Genomic DNA, 13,123 nt, shown 5'->3' with positions numbered 1-13,123 from the left:
CAATTTCCAGCCCAGTTACTCGTACCAACATTCTAGTGTGATACTGCATAGAATACATAACAGCCATGACAACAAAGTCGCCATTGCGTGGAGGAGTGACTCTTTGTTGAAAAAAACGTGGCCATGAAGGCCAGGCTGAAGGAGCCGAATTCGAATACCCAGCAAGCAGACCGCAGCGCTTGCAAAGCTCTTCCAGATAGGAATTCAAGCGTCGTGTGGTCCCTGTATTTGGCAAGGGGGGCGTCGCTTGGGGGAGGCCAGAAGAGACGGTGTTGATGGCTGGTGGCTGATCCTGCAAAGATGGCTGTCGTGATGCCGAGCACATCCTGCAGCTCAGTCAGTCAACCAGCCAACTAACTACCTAGTTATGTAGTTAGCCGGTCAACTAACTAACTACCCCGTCAGCGAGTGCTCCTGGCTACACCAATTACTAGGTAACTACATCGTGTCCTCCGTAACTAACCTTGCAATCTCTACTTTCCTCACCCTAAGAGTATTTCCGAATTCTCAGCAGTCAGTCATAGAGAGAAATCTTCTCTGTTAGTAAAATGCCTTTGAGAATATTGAGATTTGAACCCATGATCTTTTTCCGGGCCGTGCCAGAAGGATTCCTGCAGATGTTTACCAACTACACCATGCACCCTCCCCAGGCTAACTCCATACGCGGAACCTACTAACTGGTACATAGATAGCTAATTTTCCGATTTCACTTGGTAAAGTCTTCTTTAGCTGGATTCTATGCATAGTTGGCTAACTACAAGATTTCCAGGTCCTTTCTTAGTTTTCCACCTGTCCTCTGACTTTTATGTTGCGGTGTCGCATAAGAGCCTCTGTGGCCTGGCAGTGGAAAAGTCCTCATGCCCTGTTCACCTCGCTGTTTGTTCGTTACCACTCATCTGCAAAAGATATACTTGCCGCCCAAGCACCCCAAAACCAGGCCCATATTAAATATGTCTGGATCAACGGCGTGGAAGCTCTAGAGAGATATCAATCTGGAGGCTACCACCCCATCATGATTGGGGACATCCTGCACAGGCGGTACCACATTGTGGATAAGCTGGGGTTTGGAGGATATGCGACATTGTGGCTTGCTCGAGACATCCAGCTATCCCGATACGTTGTTGTAAAAATCAACGTCGCAGATTCAAGCTTACGCGAAACAACGATTCTTCGAAAAATTTCGGCCCAAGATCCCCCATTCTCTACAACAGCCAAATACTCAGGAGGCCGTGATTTAATAACCGTTCTCCTGGATGAATTCAAGATCAATGGCCCGAATGGTGCACACCAATGTTACACCATGACTCCAGCACGGTGCAATCTCCGAGATGCATCATACAGTCGCTTGTTTCCGATTGATGTTGCGCGAGCAATATCAGCTTCTCTCGCACTCGCCGTTGCATTTCTTCATACACGAGGCTACATCCATGGAGGTCAGTGAAAATGAAACTATTCCTGCTAGGCAGTCTCTTAACGGATAGTAGACATTCATCTTCGTAATGTTTTGGCCACTCTCCCTTTCAGTTTCGATGAACTGTCGATCGAAGAGTTCTATGAAAAATACGGGAAGCCAGAAACGGTTTCCATTACTAGATGTGATGGGGGTTCGCTTCCTCTCAGCATACCCACTAAAGCAGTATTACCCCTCAGTCTTGAAAAGACTGCCTGGGACTTTACCTTGGCCGATGCACAGGTGCTTCTGGGTGACTTTGGAGAAGCATTTGCCGCTGCAGAACCTCGTTATGGAGTGGATTGCCACACCCCACTATCTATGAGAGCCCCCGAAGCTCGATTTGAGCCCCACAGGCCACTGACATATGCAGCAGACATTTGGAGTTTGGGTGTGGCTATATGGGAGCTTATTGGCATGAAGGCTATTTTTAGCAGTGAATTTATCACGGAAGATGAAATGATATCTCAACGGATCGATATTCTTGGGCCAATGCCATCAGAATGGTGGGATAAATGGGAAGAAAGAGACCAATTTTTTGATCCGTGTCAGTACCCCAAAGACGGTCGGTACGTCTGGCCCGCAATAGAAGAAGCTTTCCAAGAAGGGGTCCAGAAATATAGGCAACTGAAGCCATACATGGGCGTATTCGACAAGGATGAGAAAGCCGCTGTTCTTGATTTGATCCGTCGAATGCTGATGTTCAGACCTGGACAACGGCTTACAGTTGAAGAAGTGATGGAGACTGAATGGATGGTTAAATGGGCTTTGCCCGCCTTCGAACGCGCAAAGTTGGCTAGTTCCAGCAGAACATGCTCCGCCTAAGTTGCAATATCATATATTATAGGTCCTTTGACTTTCCCTTTATGGTGTATATTTGTATCCGCAGCCATTACTTTCTCTATTCCCATCACATTTCAGAATTTCTAAACAGAGGGTATATTGAAAAGTTGGCATCGCTGGCAATTTGCTTCATCTAAGAGCTTGAATGCTCCTGTTGCAGTAGCATATAGATCCAACTACCATCAATCTGACATAAAGGTTCTACTCAGTTGCCTCTGGCAGCGCTGGTAGAAAATATAATAAAAAATAGTTAGTTACTTGCGTAACTGCAAAATAAATACTCTCAGATAACTTGCTAGGAGAAAAATAGGATCTTATAGAAAACCCAAGGATGGTGAAACTCTTCATTTAGTTGGTATATATTTTTTAATTGTGCTTTCTTATGAAGTAGTTAACTAAATAACTAGTTAGTTAAATTCACTTACATAAGCAAACTTGAACCTAATATGCCATGAATGCCTCGACAAGTTTATGCTGTAATATGAGAAGTAGTGCGGATGGACAGTGATAAGTTAGCACTCCTGGGTTTGGAGTCTTGATCTTCTTTTTTTGGGCTGGGTTATTTGTATGGTTTTAACAAAGCTTTGATTTATGGCCACCCATCTGCGCAACGAATCGCCTTCTGGCCGGTCTATTGCCAGTCAAGACGATGGAGAAGGCTCAATGCTGGGGACGGGATTAACTGTAATTGGTTTTCATTGAGAGCATTTGTGTCCTGCCACTGATATTTATGTCAAGTCCCGTCACCTGGAGGCTTTTGGCCGAAAGGTCACGACAACTGCAAGCCATCTAATGGCTCCGAGAACCGACCCGACATTTACCACCCATTACCAGAGCGCCATGAGTGATATCCAACGGGAATTGCGTCGCCCGGGGGTTCAGAGAAAGGTCTTTTCATTCGCACAAACTACTCCTACAGATCTCGTGCGATCAAAGCTGTCAACGTCGGAAATCCAGTATCGTGCGCTCTCCGCTCTCCCCGAGGACCTACTTGCCAATATTCCGGAGGATACAAGCACATATTCTTTATTTCAAGGATTTCAAGCATCCTTGCCTGAAAATGACAGCGATTTTCGCAAAGGCCAGAGAAGACGTCGATCTGGTGGACAGAAATTATTAGAAGACTCTGGAAAAGGTTCTCGTCCCTTACCTCACACTGTTGGCGCATTAAAGCGAGAGAGGGAGTCATTGAACAAGCGACTTGAATTGATGGGAACACGGAAAAATATGTGCAGCGCCGAAATCCGCGAGATAGATAACAAGATATCTAATCTCAATCATATGAGAAAGATTGTTCTAGATCGTTTGGCTGGGTTGGAAATGGATGAAGCAGACTTAGAGCATGAGTGTAAGAAAAACTGCCCGCGCATACTTACCATGACTAACGAGTCGATGAGTAGTGGTGCAGCTGGATAATAAACTTGAAGACATGGAAGAAAGCACTGACGAGCCTATTCCCGGCGAGTCAACACCAAGGACAAGGGATACAGAAACAACATCAAATCGAGCCGAGGACGAAGAAGCGGAAGCTTCGTTCATGTCCGAGTCCATTTATGAAAAGATTCCGTCTCCAAAAAGCTGGAGGCATAAGGGAACGAGTTTGTACCCTAATTCTTCATTGGTCTATTGCTTAATAGAAGCTAATGTCTTGGATTCTACTGTAGGAAAAAGGTCGATGCCTATATTGCACGAACATTTTGACTCCGGCTCCATGATTAGAGAAATACAAGCACATAATGATATGATAACCGCGTTGGACTTTGATGTTCCCTTTGGTACCATGGTCAGTGCAGCTTTGGACGATACTGTAAGAGTTTGGGACTTAAATCTGGGTCGGTGTATGGGGTTTCTGGAAGGACATCATGCTTCTGTGAGGTGCTTACAAGTCGATGATAACCTTGTGGCTACTGGTTCTATGGACGCATCGATACGACTCTGGGATCTAAGCCGTGCAAGTTATGCCCCAAGAGATTCTCGGATAAATAAGGACGAAGAAGAAGACGACGACGATGCGCTTGGTTTTGAAGATCCGTCAGCGGAACCCCCGCCGCCTCCCCCTTCTAGCATGGATGAATGCCCTCTGTTTTGCCTGGAAGCACACGTTGATGAGGTAACTGCACTACATTTCCGTGGTGATACTCTGATATCGGGTTCTGCTGATAAAACCTTACGGCAATGGGATCTGGTCAAAGGCCGATGCGTCCAGACATTGGACGTTCTGTGGGCGGCCGCTCAGGCGTCGTCGGCAATAGGAGGAGGAGAGGCTCAATGGCGGCCGGCAGGCCGACTTCCGGACGCATCTGCAGACTTTGTTGGCGCATTGCAATGTTTTGATGCTGCACTGGCATGTGGAACAGCAGATGGAATGGTTCGTTTATGGGATCTGCGGAGTGGTCAAGTCCACAGAAGTCTTGTTGGCCATACGGGGCCAATATCTTGCCTGCAATTCGATGATGTTCACTTAGTGACCGGCAGTTTGGACCGGAGTATACGGGTATGAGACTTCTTTCCGCTTCTCTAATATGTCTTCTAACACTTGGCAGATATGGGACCTGCGTACGGGATCAATATATGATGCATATGCATATGACCACGCCGTGACTAGCATGATGTTTGACTCACGTCGGATAGTTTCTGCTGTGGGAGAAGATGTTGTCAAGGTGTACGATAAGGCTGACGGACGCCATTGGGATTGCGGTGCCGGGGTAACTGCAGAGGAAGAAGGTAATACCCCGGCAGCAGTTGAACGGGTTCGGATCAAGGATGGATATTTGACAGAGGGTAGGAAAGATGGAACTATCGGAATCTGGACGTGTTGATGTATAACCGTGATTTTTAACAATCTTCCCGCCGCTGACACAGTATTTGGAAGGGGTAGGTATTGTAATATCAGAATATATGGACATGATGAAAATATATCCAACGGGAGGGCCTTTCTAAGGGGCTACATGGCAGCATTTTTTCGCTTCCTTATAAGCTGCTTTTTGCGTATGGAGTTCATATATATTTTATTTAGCACGGAAGAATTCTAAACCCTAATGACAATTGAGTCTAGAGTTAATGTACACTATGGTCTTTTGAGTATGCCGTAACGAGTGTGGATACTAACCACTCGTCAAGCACTGAAAGAAGTATATGCAATAAGTTTGGTTATTAATTATTCTAATATATATAAATCTAAATATATATTCTGCAAGAATGTTGTTTCAGGTACTCAGTACAAGAAGGCTATGTATTCCCATGGAGGCTGTCAAATCCGGCCCTGTGGCGTAATTGGCAACGCGTCTGACTACGAATCAGGAGATCTGCAGGTTCGAGCCCTGCCAGGGTCATTTTTTTGTCTTTTTTTCGGCCTTTGACGCTACTCCGCATCGGGACTAGCGCTTTCGCGACGACAAACAACAACAGCCGCATTTCGCGACGCGCTGAGCTGGCTTTGGGGGGTTGGAGGCAGATTGCTTAGGGGAATAAAGAGTTTTTGTTTGGATGGTCTTGTGTCATTGTGGCCGCCGTGGGCTATTGTGCTGATACCCCCCCTGGCAATTCACTGCATCTTAGTCCTGTCTTGCTTTGGTTTTTGGCAGCTTCGCCCAGCAAGCTACCTTTTTACTATTTCTACGGAGAGATATTTGGCACACTGGACCACCAACCAGTTCACCTTCAACTGCCTGCTCTGCATATATAAATTCCCCTATGCTCATTGCTAGCCCCTTGATATCCGAACCTTAGCAGCAAACCCGTGCTGTGGCAGACACGACAACTCTGTCTCCTGACAAACAGGCCGTTGTTTTAGTTTTGAATTCGGCCATAAAATCATGCCTGATATTGGGTTTTTACACCCTGGTATTTGGTTGTTTTGACTTGGCTCGTTTTGTGGCACTACACCGGGAGGGTGTACCCTTCCCCCTCAGGCTCTCTGGTACTTCTTTGTGGCTGTGGGAAGCTCCGTCCCTTCAGGCCTTTACATTCTATGGGCTTCTAGTATGTATTTTGAAGTAGGTGAGTTCCGTGTTAGCTCGCTTAACGTGTTTTTTTTTACATCCCACTATGAATTTCCATTGTTTTTTCCTTTGCCAATCATTCTTCCACTAGTACCCAATTCTTATTATGCAACTATAACTAATACCTTTCCGCGAATATTTTCTTCTATTCACTTTCTCTTCCCAAGAGCAGCATCTCCAAATTTCCCTCTCAGTTTCCCTATTGCTCTCTCCAGTTTTGTTTACTTGAAACGCATTTACCATTTTAGCCACTTTTACTAGTCGCAGAACCATAAACTGAATCACTCTGCTATAGCTGAAAGAGCGAAAGGAATCTTTGGCCTTATCACCCTGTTACCCTATTAACATAACTGACGATTTCTGTTTGTCAACTCTGCTATAGAGAGCATCTACTATTTATCACAATCAGCTGAAGGTAAATTGAAATCCATCCTCTTTGCTCATCATCCGTTTCTAAGTGTTTTAATGCTATAGGGCATTTCTCTTCCTTGCTTTCCGCTGATTCAATTCCTTAACTGGATTGCGGGAAACCAACCTGATCCCATCAATACTATATTACATGCTCGCCAATCGTTCTGGTCTCCGGCTCCTGTTGATTACGATTCTAGCTAATTGATCCTACGCGTATTTTCCATTCCCTATACGCTCAGACTTTGAAACCCACTCTCTCATCTGCTGTTGGTTTCAGCCATTTTCATCTTCATTTATAGCTACGTCTTCGCCACCCGATAGTTGGATATGGTTGAGACGCGTAACTCGCGCCGCGGACGATCCGCATCCCAGGAGGTTACCGGGCCTGCGATTTCTCGCACACTTCACAGCTCCCCCCTTCCTCCAGTAAAAACACAGCACTCTTTTGCTTACGGTGCTACCGGGAGCCCTTCTTTTCCTCGACGGCTACGGACTAGCCCGCCAACTGAGGCAACCCGAGTAGGCTCTAACACACAAAATCCAATCGAGCCAAACGCGACAGATCTTGAGCGCCTAGAAGAAGCTGCACTCTCGCACCCCGTGACTGGCCGGTTGACTCGATCTAGAGCCCAAAAGTCTGCATCCCCCACACGACGAGTACGAGGTCGTCGGAGAGAAACGCGCGAATCCACGCCTGAGGATCAGCTTCTTGATTCTCTTCGAGAAGCATCTGAAGAGGCCGAAGAACCCAGAGACAAAGTGTTACCCAGCATCGAGGAATCCAGTGTTAGCTGGAACACCGAGCGCTATGTCATTGGCGATCCAAGAGGCGTCAGCGTATCCGTTACAGATAACACATCTAGTGGTGGCTCAATTCCAAACCGGCTACCGAGAGATACGGCCGCGTCCATTCGGCCAATTGCGGTTCCCCCTATTCGCCCTTCTGGTCGCTCGCAGCTTCCACCCACTCTTCAACCTTCAGAGGAATTGCGATTTAAAAGACCGTTAACGGCTTCGACCCAGCTAACTCCAGAACTTGGTGAAATTCCAGTTCTCGCCCCACCTCAGTCAGATGGTGATACTCTTGTTCCGCGCCCCGTACCCGCGCCTACGAAAACCACCCCTTCTCCTGTTACAAGTTCTCTCGCTCCTGTGACATCTGGTACTCAGAAGAGGGTCACCGTGTGCCAGATTGTGTGGATATCTGTCTTTTTTTGGCTAATTGCATTCGGAGGAACGTTTGCGGTGGTAGACGACTTCGGCGGGAAAATTTCACGCAATATTCTGCTTCCACTTTGCGGTTCTCATCGAGCGCCTATCCAATATACCGACGCGCTGAACAAACTTTCAGCAGGTGTTGACCAACGCCTTAGTGAAATGTCGCGAGAAGTCGCTTTGCTCAAGGATGAGTGGAATAAACGGCTGCCTCATATCAAGCAGGCGATATGGCCAGCAGTCGACGAATCTCTGGTGCCCCATAAAATCAATTGGTTTTCGACGGGCGTTGGAGCTCTTGTGGATCCGTACCTGACCACCAAAATTCGGCCCAGCTTACTAGCTCGTGGTGCTGATAAGGCGGTTGGACGAAAGAAAACAAACCCCCCGATCGCCGCGCTTACTCGCTGGGAGGAACATGGGGATTGCTGGTGTGTTCATAACCACCCTGATGAAGTCCAACTGGCGGTTCTCCTAGGTCGACCCCTAGTGCCAGATGAAGTGGTGATTGAACACATTCAGAAGGAGGCAACATTAGAACCAGAATCAGCACCCCGTGATATGGAACTCTGGGTTGAATTTTTTGGCCGGTCTACCTCAATGAATTCTCCCACCGCTCATCATGAGCCCTCGCCAGCGAGCATGAAGCTGGCCGAATCGATCCCGTTGAACAAAGTCTTTTCGGAGCCTCTTTCTGAATTGCAGCGAGATGACATTCTCTCGACTCTTCGTTTGGTCTATCCGAACGAACCGGAGACAGCTTATTCGCTTGACGAGGACCTCGGTCGAAGCTTCTATCGTATTGGCAAGTTTCAGTACAATATCAATGCGAAGCAGAATATCCAGAAATTCCAACTGGACGTGGTCATTGACTTGCCAGACATTCGCGCGAAGAAGGCTGTAGTGCGGATCAAGTCGAACTGGGGGTCGTCGAATACCTGTCTGTACCGTGTGAAGTTGCACGGCCACGTCTAAATTCGTGTTCTTCGGCTCGTTATTGTGCTATCGCATATAGGATGACCCCGCAATCCGTTGTACCAAGCTCGAATTTCTATCCCGGTTGAAGTTGTTTAGTGGAAACTCATCTGATGGTTTCCCTCCTTCTACGGGATTGCGGAGCGGATAATTGAGTCTCCCACATCCGAAATGAGAAACCTTTCAAGTTTGGCACGTCCCGTCCCGGTATGTTTACCCACAAACCTCCAGTATTCTCACCGTCTTATGCTGTGAAGGAAGCTTTGCCACAATGGTACATGCGTTGTATTTTTGACTTGCAACCACGCCATCGTTCTGCGAATGCTCACTGCGACAGAAACCGGGGTCTAACAGATGATCGCAGTGGCAGGTCGTCGTAGATTTTTCAATCTGTACGAGGTCACCTACATTACTAGGGTAGTCGAAAAATTTGATGGGCGAAACTCTCAATGGTCGTGGACGAATGCGGGGCCCATCTCGGTCTCATGAACTGACTAGTTACGAGAGTTTAAGTCAAGTCCCTAGGCTGTTGAAAGGATGGTGGAGCGAGAATTTTCGATGCATCTACATCGCCAACGCAAGATGGGAGGGCGCAAAAACTAGGGTTGGCTTCTATCTACAAATGTATCCTTCAATTGGCCCACAGCTTACGCGTCAAGCTGATCATGCCTGGCGAATATCTGGACTGGAAAGAGTGTTGGTGGATTCTAGTAGTCGATGATTGATGATTTTTCGATTAGTACGGAGTAGAAACGGCGTTTATGGAGCAGGAGATGTGGATCTGCTAGATAAAATCTCATGGATTCTGGATGCTTCTTAGGCAAGTTTGGGATTTTGGATTTTGGATTTGGGATTTGGGATTTGGGATTTGGGATTTGGGATTTGGGACTTTGAACCCTTTTGCTCTTGTAAAGCACAGAAGACCCTTGTGGCCAGATCGACAAAGGCCTTTCTCAAGGCTATAAATTTTGAGAGCATGTTTCTCAGTATAATGCTGGAAAACACCGGCTAGTTAATGCGAACACCATCCCGATGGCCACTCTGTTGTGCATTCCGTATTGTTTCACAATGCGTGCTTTTGTTATAGGCTCACGGCGATTGGCAAGTGACTGACTGCAGGGCCGAGAAGCTGAAGGCTGCGCTCCGTGTTCGGCGCCCGGGCTATGCCGCTGCCAACTAGTTAAGGAGCTAGGGTTCCCGCCAGTGACAGGGTGGCTCCGCGCTGCTTAACTTTGTGCTTAAGCTCCGTAGCCCGAGCCTCCCTGGCTGGTTATCATATGCGAGAGAAGCTCAACTTGCAAGCAAACGCCAGTTCAGCCAAGCTGTGCCAGTGCACTTGTGTGTTGGTACTCGCCATTACTGGAACGCAATCATGGACGCCGCGATTGACCTGTCGGATGCCTCAAAGGCTCTGGATTTGGACAATATTCGCTTTCAATTAATGTGAGTAAAACAACCCTGCATGCCGTAAGGGCGCTAGGGCTACTACGGCCTTCGAGTCAACGAATGCGCGAGCTGACCAGTTGCCCTACGCCTACAAGACGTTTAGAAGACACAATAACATTCCACTTGATTGAGCGCGTCCAGTTTCCCCTCAATCCTCGAATTTATGTGCCAGGCGGAGTGAATATCCCCAACAGCGAGTTGAGTCTGGTGGACTGGGTACTCCGTGAAACAGAACGCATTCAATCTCGTGTCCGTCGCTACCAGTCCCCCGATGAATTCCCGTTCTTCCCAGAGGTGGTTGAAGAACCGATCCTCCAGCCGCTCAAATATCCAAAAATTCTACATGAGAATGACGTTAATATCAGCGGTATGATAAAGTCGAGATATGTCAATGAGATTCTGCCCAACGCATATGGTAAATTTGGAGGAAAAGAGGATCGAGGCGAAACTCAGGAGAATTACGGATCTGCTGCAACTTGCGACATTCTTTGCTTGCAGGCGTTGACAAGAAGGATCCATTTCGGCAAATTCGTTGCAGAATCAAAGTTCCAAAAAGAACCGGAGAAATTCGTCAGGTTAATCAAAGCAGCAGATAGAAAAGGAATAGATGATGCTATTACGAACGCTGAGGTAGAAAAGAAGGTACTAGAGCGACTGCGGCTTAAGGCTACGACCTACGGAAAGGACCCCGCAAACCCCGATGACAACAACTCAAAGATCGATGTGGATGCCGTTGTGTCAATGTACCAGGTAGGTTCTGCCATGGCTCGTGGGAATAGGAGCACAGGCTAACAAAGATGACTGCAGCATGCTGTGATCCCCATGACCAAAGTCGTGGAAGTTGAATATTTAATGCAACGCCTTCGAGGCACGGAATGGGAATGACAGCGATGACGATGGCAGTGTTCTTCTACGGGATTTTATGGCTGGAGTCAAGGCTCTTCTTTCGAGCCGTGTTTTTATGATAAACTTGGAATACCTTAAGAAACAGACTAGGATGATGAATTAACATACTCTTTAACATCATTTACTGCCGTTTCAAACTTTTGGCTTTCGATTAAAATCATCGACCCATGAGGACGAATCCCCAATTCTTGGAATGCACGTTTGGAGTCAGAATGTCCTTCTGCCTGTTGGTGTGTATACTCATATGTTCCACAACACAATGCGTGTTTCTGCAAAACCTCATCTTCCGGGTGGAAGTAAAACACCTCTGGTTTGCCATTGCTACCTTTTTTCTTCTTTTTTTGCGGCCGGCTGCCTTCTATATCCAACTGTGACTCAACTTCCTCATAAGTCTTTGATATTATGAGGTAGTGTGTGAACTGGTATGGCTCCTTCTCCTCTAGGGCCCATTGAATTTCCTCAAGGAGCATGGTGTACATTGGTGGGATGACCTCGGGGGGAATATTGATGAGCCGTTCAGTAAGAACCAGGCCAATTTGGCAAGTCGTCTGAGAAAGGAGCTCCTTTATAGGTGAGAGCTGTACACAGGATTTGCTCTGGACATATTCAATTAACGAGTTTATCACGGGTACATCCTACGTCGAATCATATTAATGAGCAGATCTTCACTACGGCTTTACGCTAGGACTCACTTTGTGCTGCCGCAAATTGAGAACAGTAAGGAAGGCATAAGGGTCAGTTTCATTTCCGTCGACTTTGACAGTAGATCCCAACAGTGGTTGGGATAGTATCAAGTCGGTGAGGGCCGATAGATCAAACAATTGCGCATCGGTGTCAAAAAGTTGCCGAAGCAGCACCTTCAACCCGTGAAAATCGACTGCAGGCTGTGGATCAAACCATTCGAATTCCACATTGACCACGTCCATGTCCTGATTCACACATCAGACACGCGGGGGCTCAGGCTAAGATTGTTGCAACTCACGTCGCCGCTGCTCTCATCCTTGTCCATGTCGACATCGGCATCTTTCGGTTGTTTTCGCTTCCCCATTTTGAACTGTCGCGGTGTGTGGAGGGTAAGGTGCAGTCAAAAACCAAAAAACTCAACTGAGGATATCGCTAGCCGTCCCAAGTTTATACCATATAGCATGGCACGTGACACCGTATAGTTGATTGGTTAGTCATGGAAACTAGTCATCGGCGGAGTTAGGATTGATGATGTCACTCCTGTGCACCACCTTCAATCGAACTGTTCGACTTACCCCATTAGCGGAAGACCGAAAAATAACACACCTCTCTAAAGGTCAAAATCATCATGAGCGGCAAATCTCATGTTGGAGCTCCGTCGCTTTATGAGGACGGTGTTCAAAAGAATATTTCCCGGGAAGAGATTTCGGCTGCCCGGCGAAATAGAGAGCATCCACCAGCATCTAGCGGGAGAGGCAGTGCGCACAGCAAAGAACAAAAGTCCCGGAAAGGCACCGGGTCACCAACCTATGAAGAGTTAGTGAAGAAGGATCCCTTAGCTCCGGTATGCTGCGGCCTTTGACAGTTTTGAGCCCTTCATTGACAAGCACTAGGCTCTGTTCCATGGGAACAAGCCCTCTCGGGGGGCGCAAATTGATGCTGAGCTTCGAAAGGAAGACTACGAAAGGCTGAGACAAAAGGCGCAGAAATAAACACGTCCTTGTAAAATACTGCAGCTGCAAGTAATAACTGACAGATTGAGAGCTCTTTCTTGATCTTTTGGATAGTGGAGTGACGTGTCTGCTTAACTGTGGCTTGTAGCTGTTTTACACGTATTTTGGCTGGTGACGCGAGTATTTCGTTCAAAAATATTCAAGGGAATCTAAAGTATATCTAAATACATGTATGTGCA

At 47.1% G+C, this 13,123-nt stretch overlaps 6 protein-coding genes and 1 non-coding gene across 7 annotated transcripts; 6 read left to right on the top strand and 1 right to left on the bottom strand.

The window, feature by feature from the left end:
- Window positions 1-805: 805 nt before the first annotated feature.
- LOZ57_002456 (uncharacterized protein) lies at window positions 806-2,275 on the top strand (the record flags this gene model as incomplete). Its single annotated transcript, XM_049251526.1, has 2 exons — window positions 806-1,433; window positions 1,485-2,275. The coding sequence occupies 2 exons, from the start codon at window positions 806-808 to the stop codon at window positions 2,273-2,275; spliced, it is 1,419 nt and encodes a 472-aa protein (XP_049109331.1).
- Window positions 2,276-2,884: 609 nt separating this feature from the next.
- MDV1 (Mitochondrial fission protein) lies at window positions 2,885-5,112 on the top strand (the record flags this gene model as incomplete). Its single annotated transcript, XM_049251525.1, has 5 exons — window positions 2,885-2,977; window positions 3,032-3,641; window positions 3,694-3,891; window positions 3,958-4,787; window positions 4,837-5,112. 5 exons carry the CDS (start codon window positions 2,885-2,887, stop codon window positions 5,110-5,112), a joined length of 2,007 nt encoding a protein of 668 aa, XP_049109330.1.
- Window positions 5,113-5,551: 439 nt separating this feature from the next.
- On the top strand, window positions 5,552-5,625 carry LOZ57_002454. Its single transcript has one exon. It is a non-coding gene; the product is annotated as a tRNA-Arg (tRNA).
- Window positions 5,626-7,032: 1,407 nt separating this feature from the next.
- Window positions 7,033-8,895, top strand: LOZ57_002453 (uncharacterized protein; the record flags this gene model as incomplete). Its single annotated transcript, XM_049251524.1, has 1 exon — window positions 7,033-8,895. The coding sequence occupies one exon, from the start codon at window positions 7,033-7,035 to the stop codon at window positions 8,893-8,895; it is 1,863 nt and encodes a 620-aa protein (XP_049109329.1).
- Window positions 8,896-10,267: 1,372 nt separating this feature from the next.
- Window positions 10,268-11,226, top strand: ARO7 (chorismate mutase aro7; the record flags this gene model as incomplete). Its single annotated transcript, XM_049251523.1, has 3 exons — window positions 10,268-10,338; window positions 10,395-11,091; window positions 11,149-11,226. 3 exons carry the CDS (start codon window positions 10,268-10,270, stop codon window positions 11,224-11,226), a joined length of 846 nt encoding a protein of 281 aa, XP_049109328.1.
- A 107-nt stretch (window positions 11,227-11,333) lies between these two features.
- BCP1 (Mss4p nuclear export) lies at window positions 11,334-12,295 on the bottom strand (the record flags this gene model as incomplete). The annotated part of the gene is made up of 3 exons (XM_049251522.1): window positions 11,334-11,882; window positions 11,940-12,176; window positions 12,230-12,295. The coding sequence occupies 3 exons, from the start codon at window positions 12,293-12,295 to the stop codon at window positions 11,334-11,336; spliced, it is 852 nt and encodes a 283-aa protein (XP_049109327.1).
- Window positions 12,296-12,559: 264 nt separating this feature from the next.
- On the top strand, window positions 12,560-12,923 carry LOZ57_002450 (uncharacterized protein; the record flags this gene model as incomplete). Its single annotated transcript, XM_049251521.1, has 2 exons — window positions 12,560-12,775; window positions 12,825-12,923. 2 exons carry the CDS (start codon window positions 12,560-12,562, stop codon window positions 12,921-12,923), a joined length of 315 nt encoding a protein of 104 aa, XP_049109326.1.
- Between the last annotated feature and the right edge of the window lie 200 nt (window positions 12,924-13,123).

The sequence above is a fragment of the Ophidiomyces ophidiicola genome (genome assembly GCF_022830035.1).
Source record: "Ophidiomyces ophidiicola strain CBS 122913 chromosome Unknown scaffold_7, whole genome shotgun sequence".
Taxonomy (NCBI): Eukaryota; Fungi; Ascomycota; class Eurotiomycetes; order Onygenales; family Onygenaceae; genus Ophidiomyces; species Ophidiomyces ophidiicola.
Note: the sequence above shows the minus strand (reverse complement) of the source record. Positions and strands in the feature narration are given on the sequence as shown.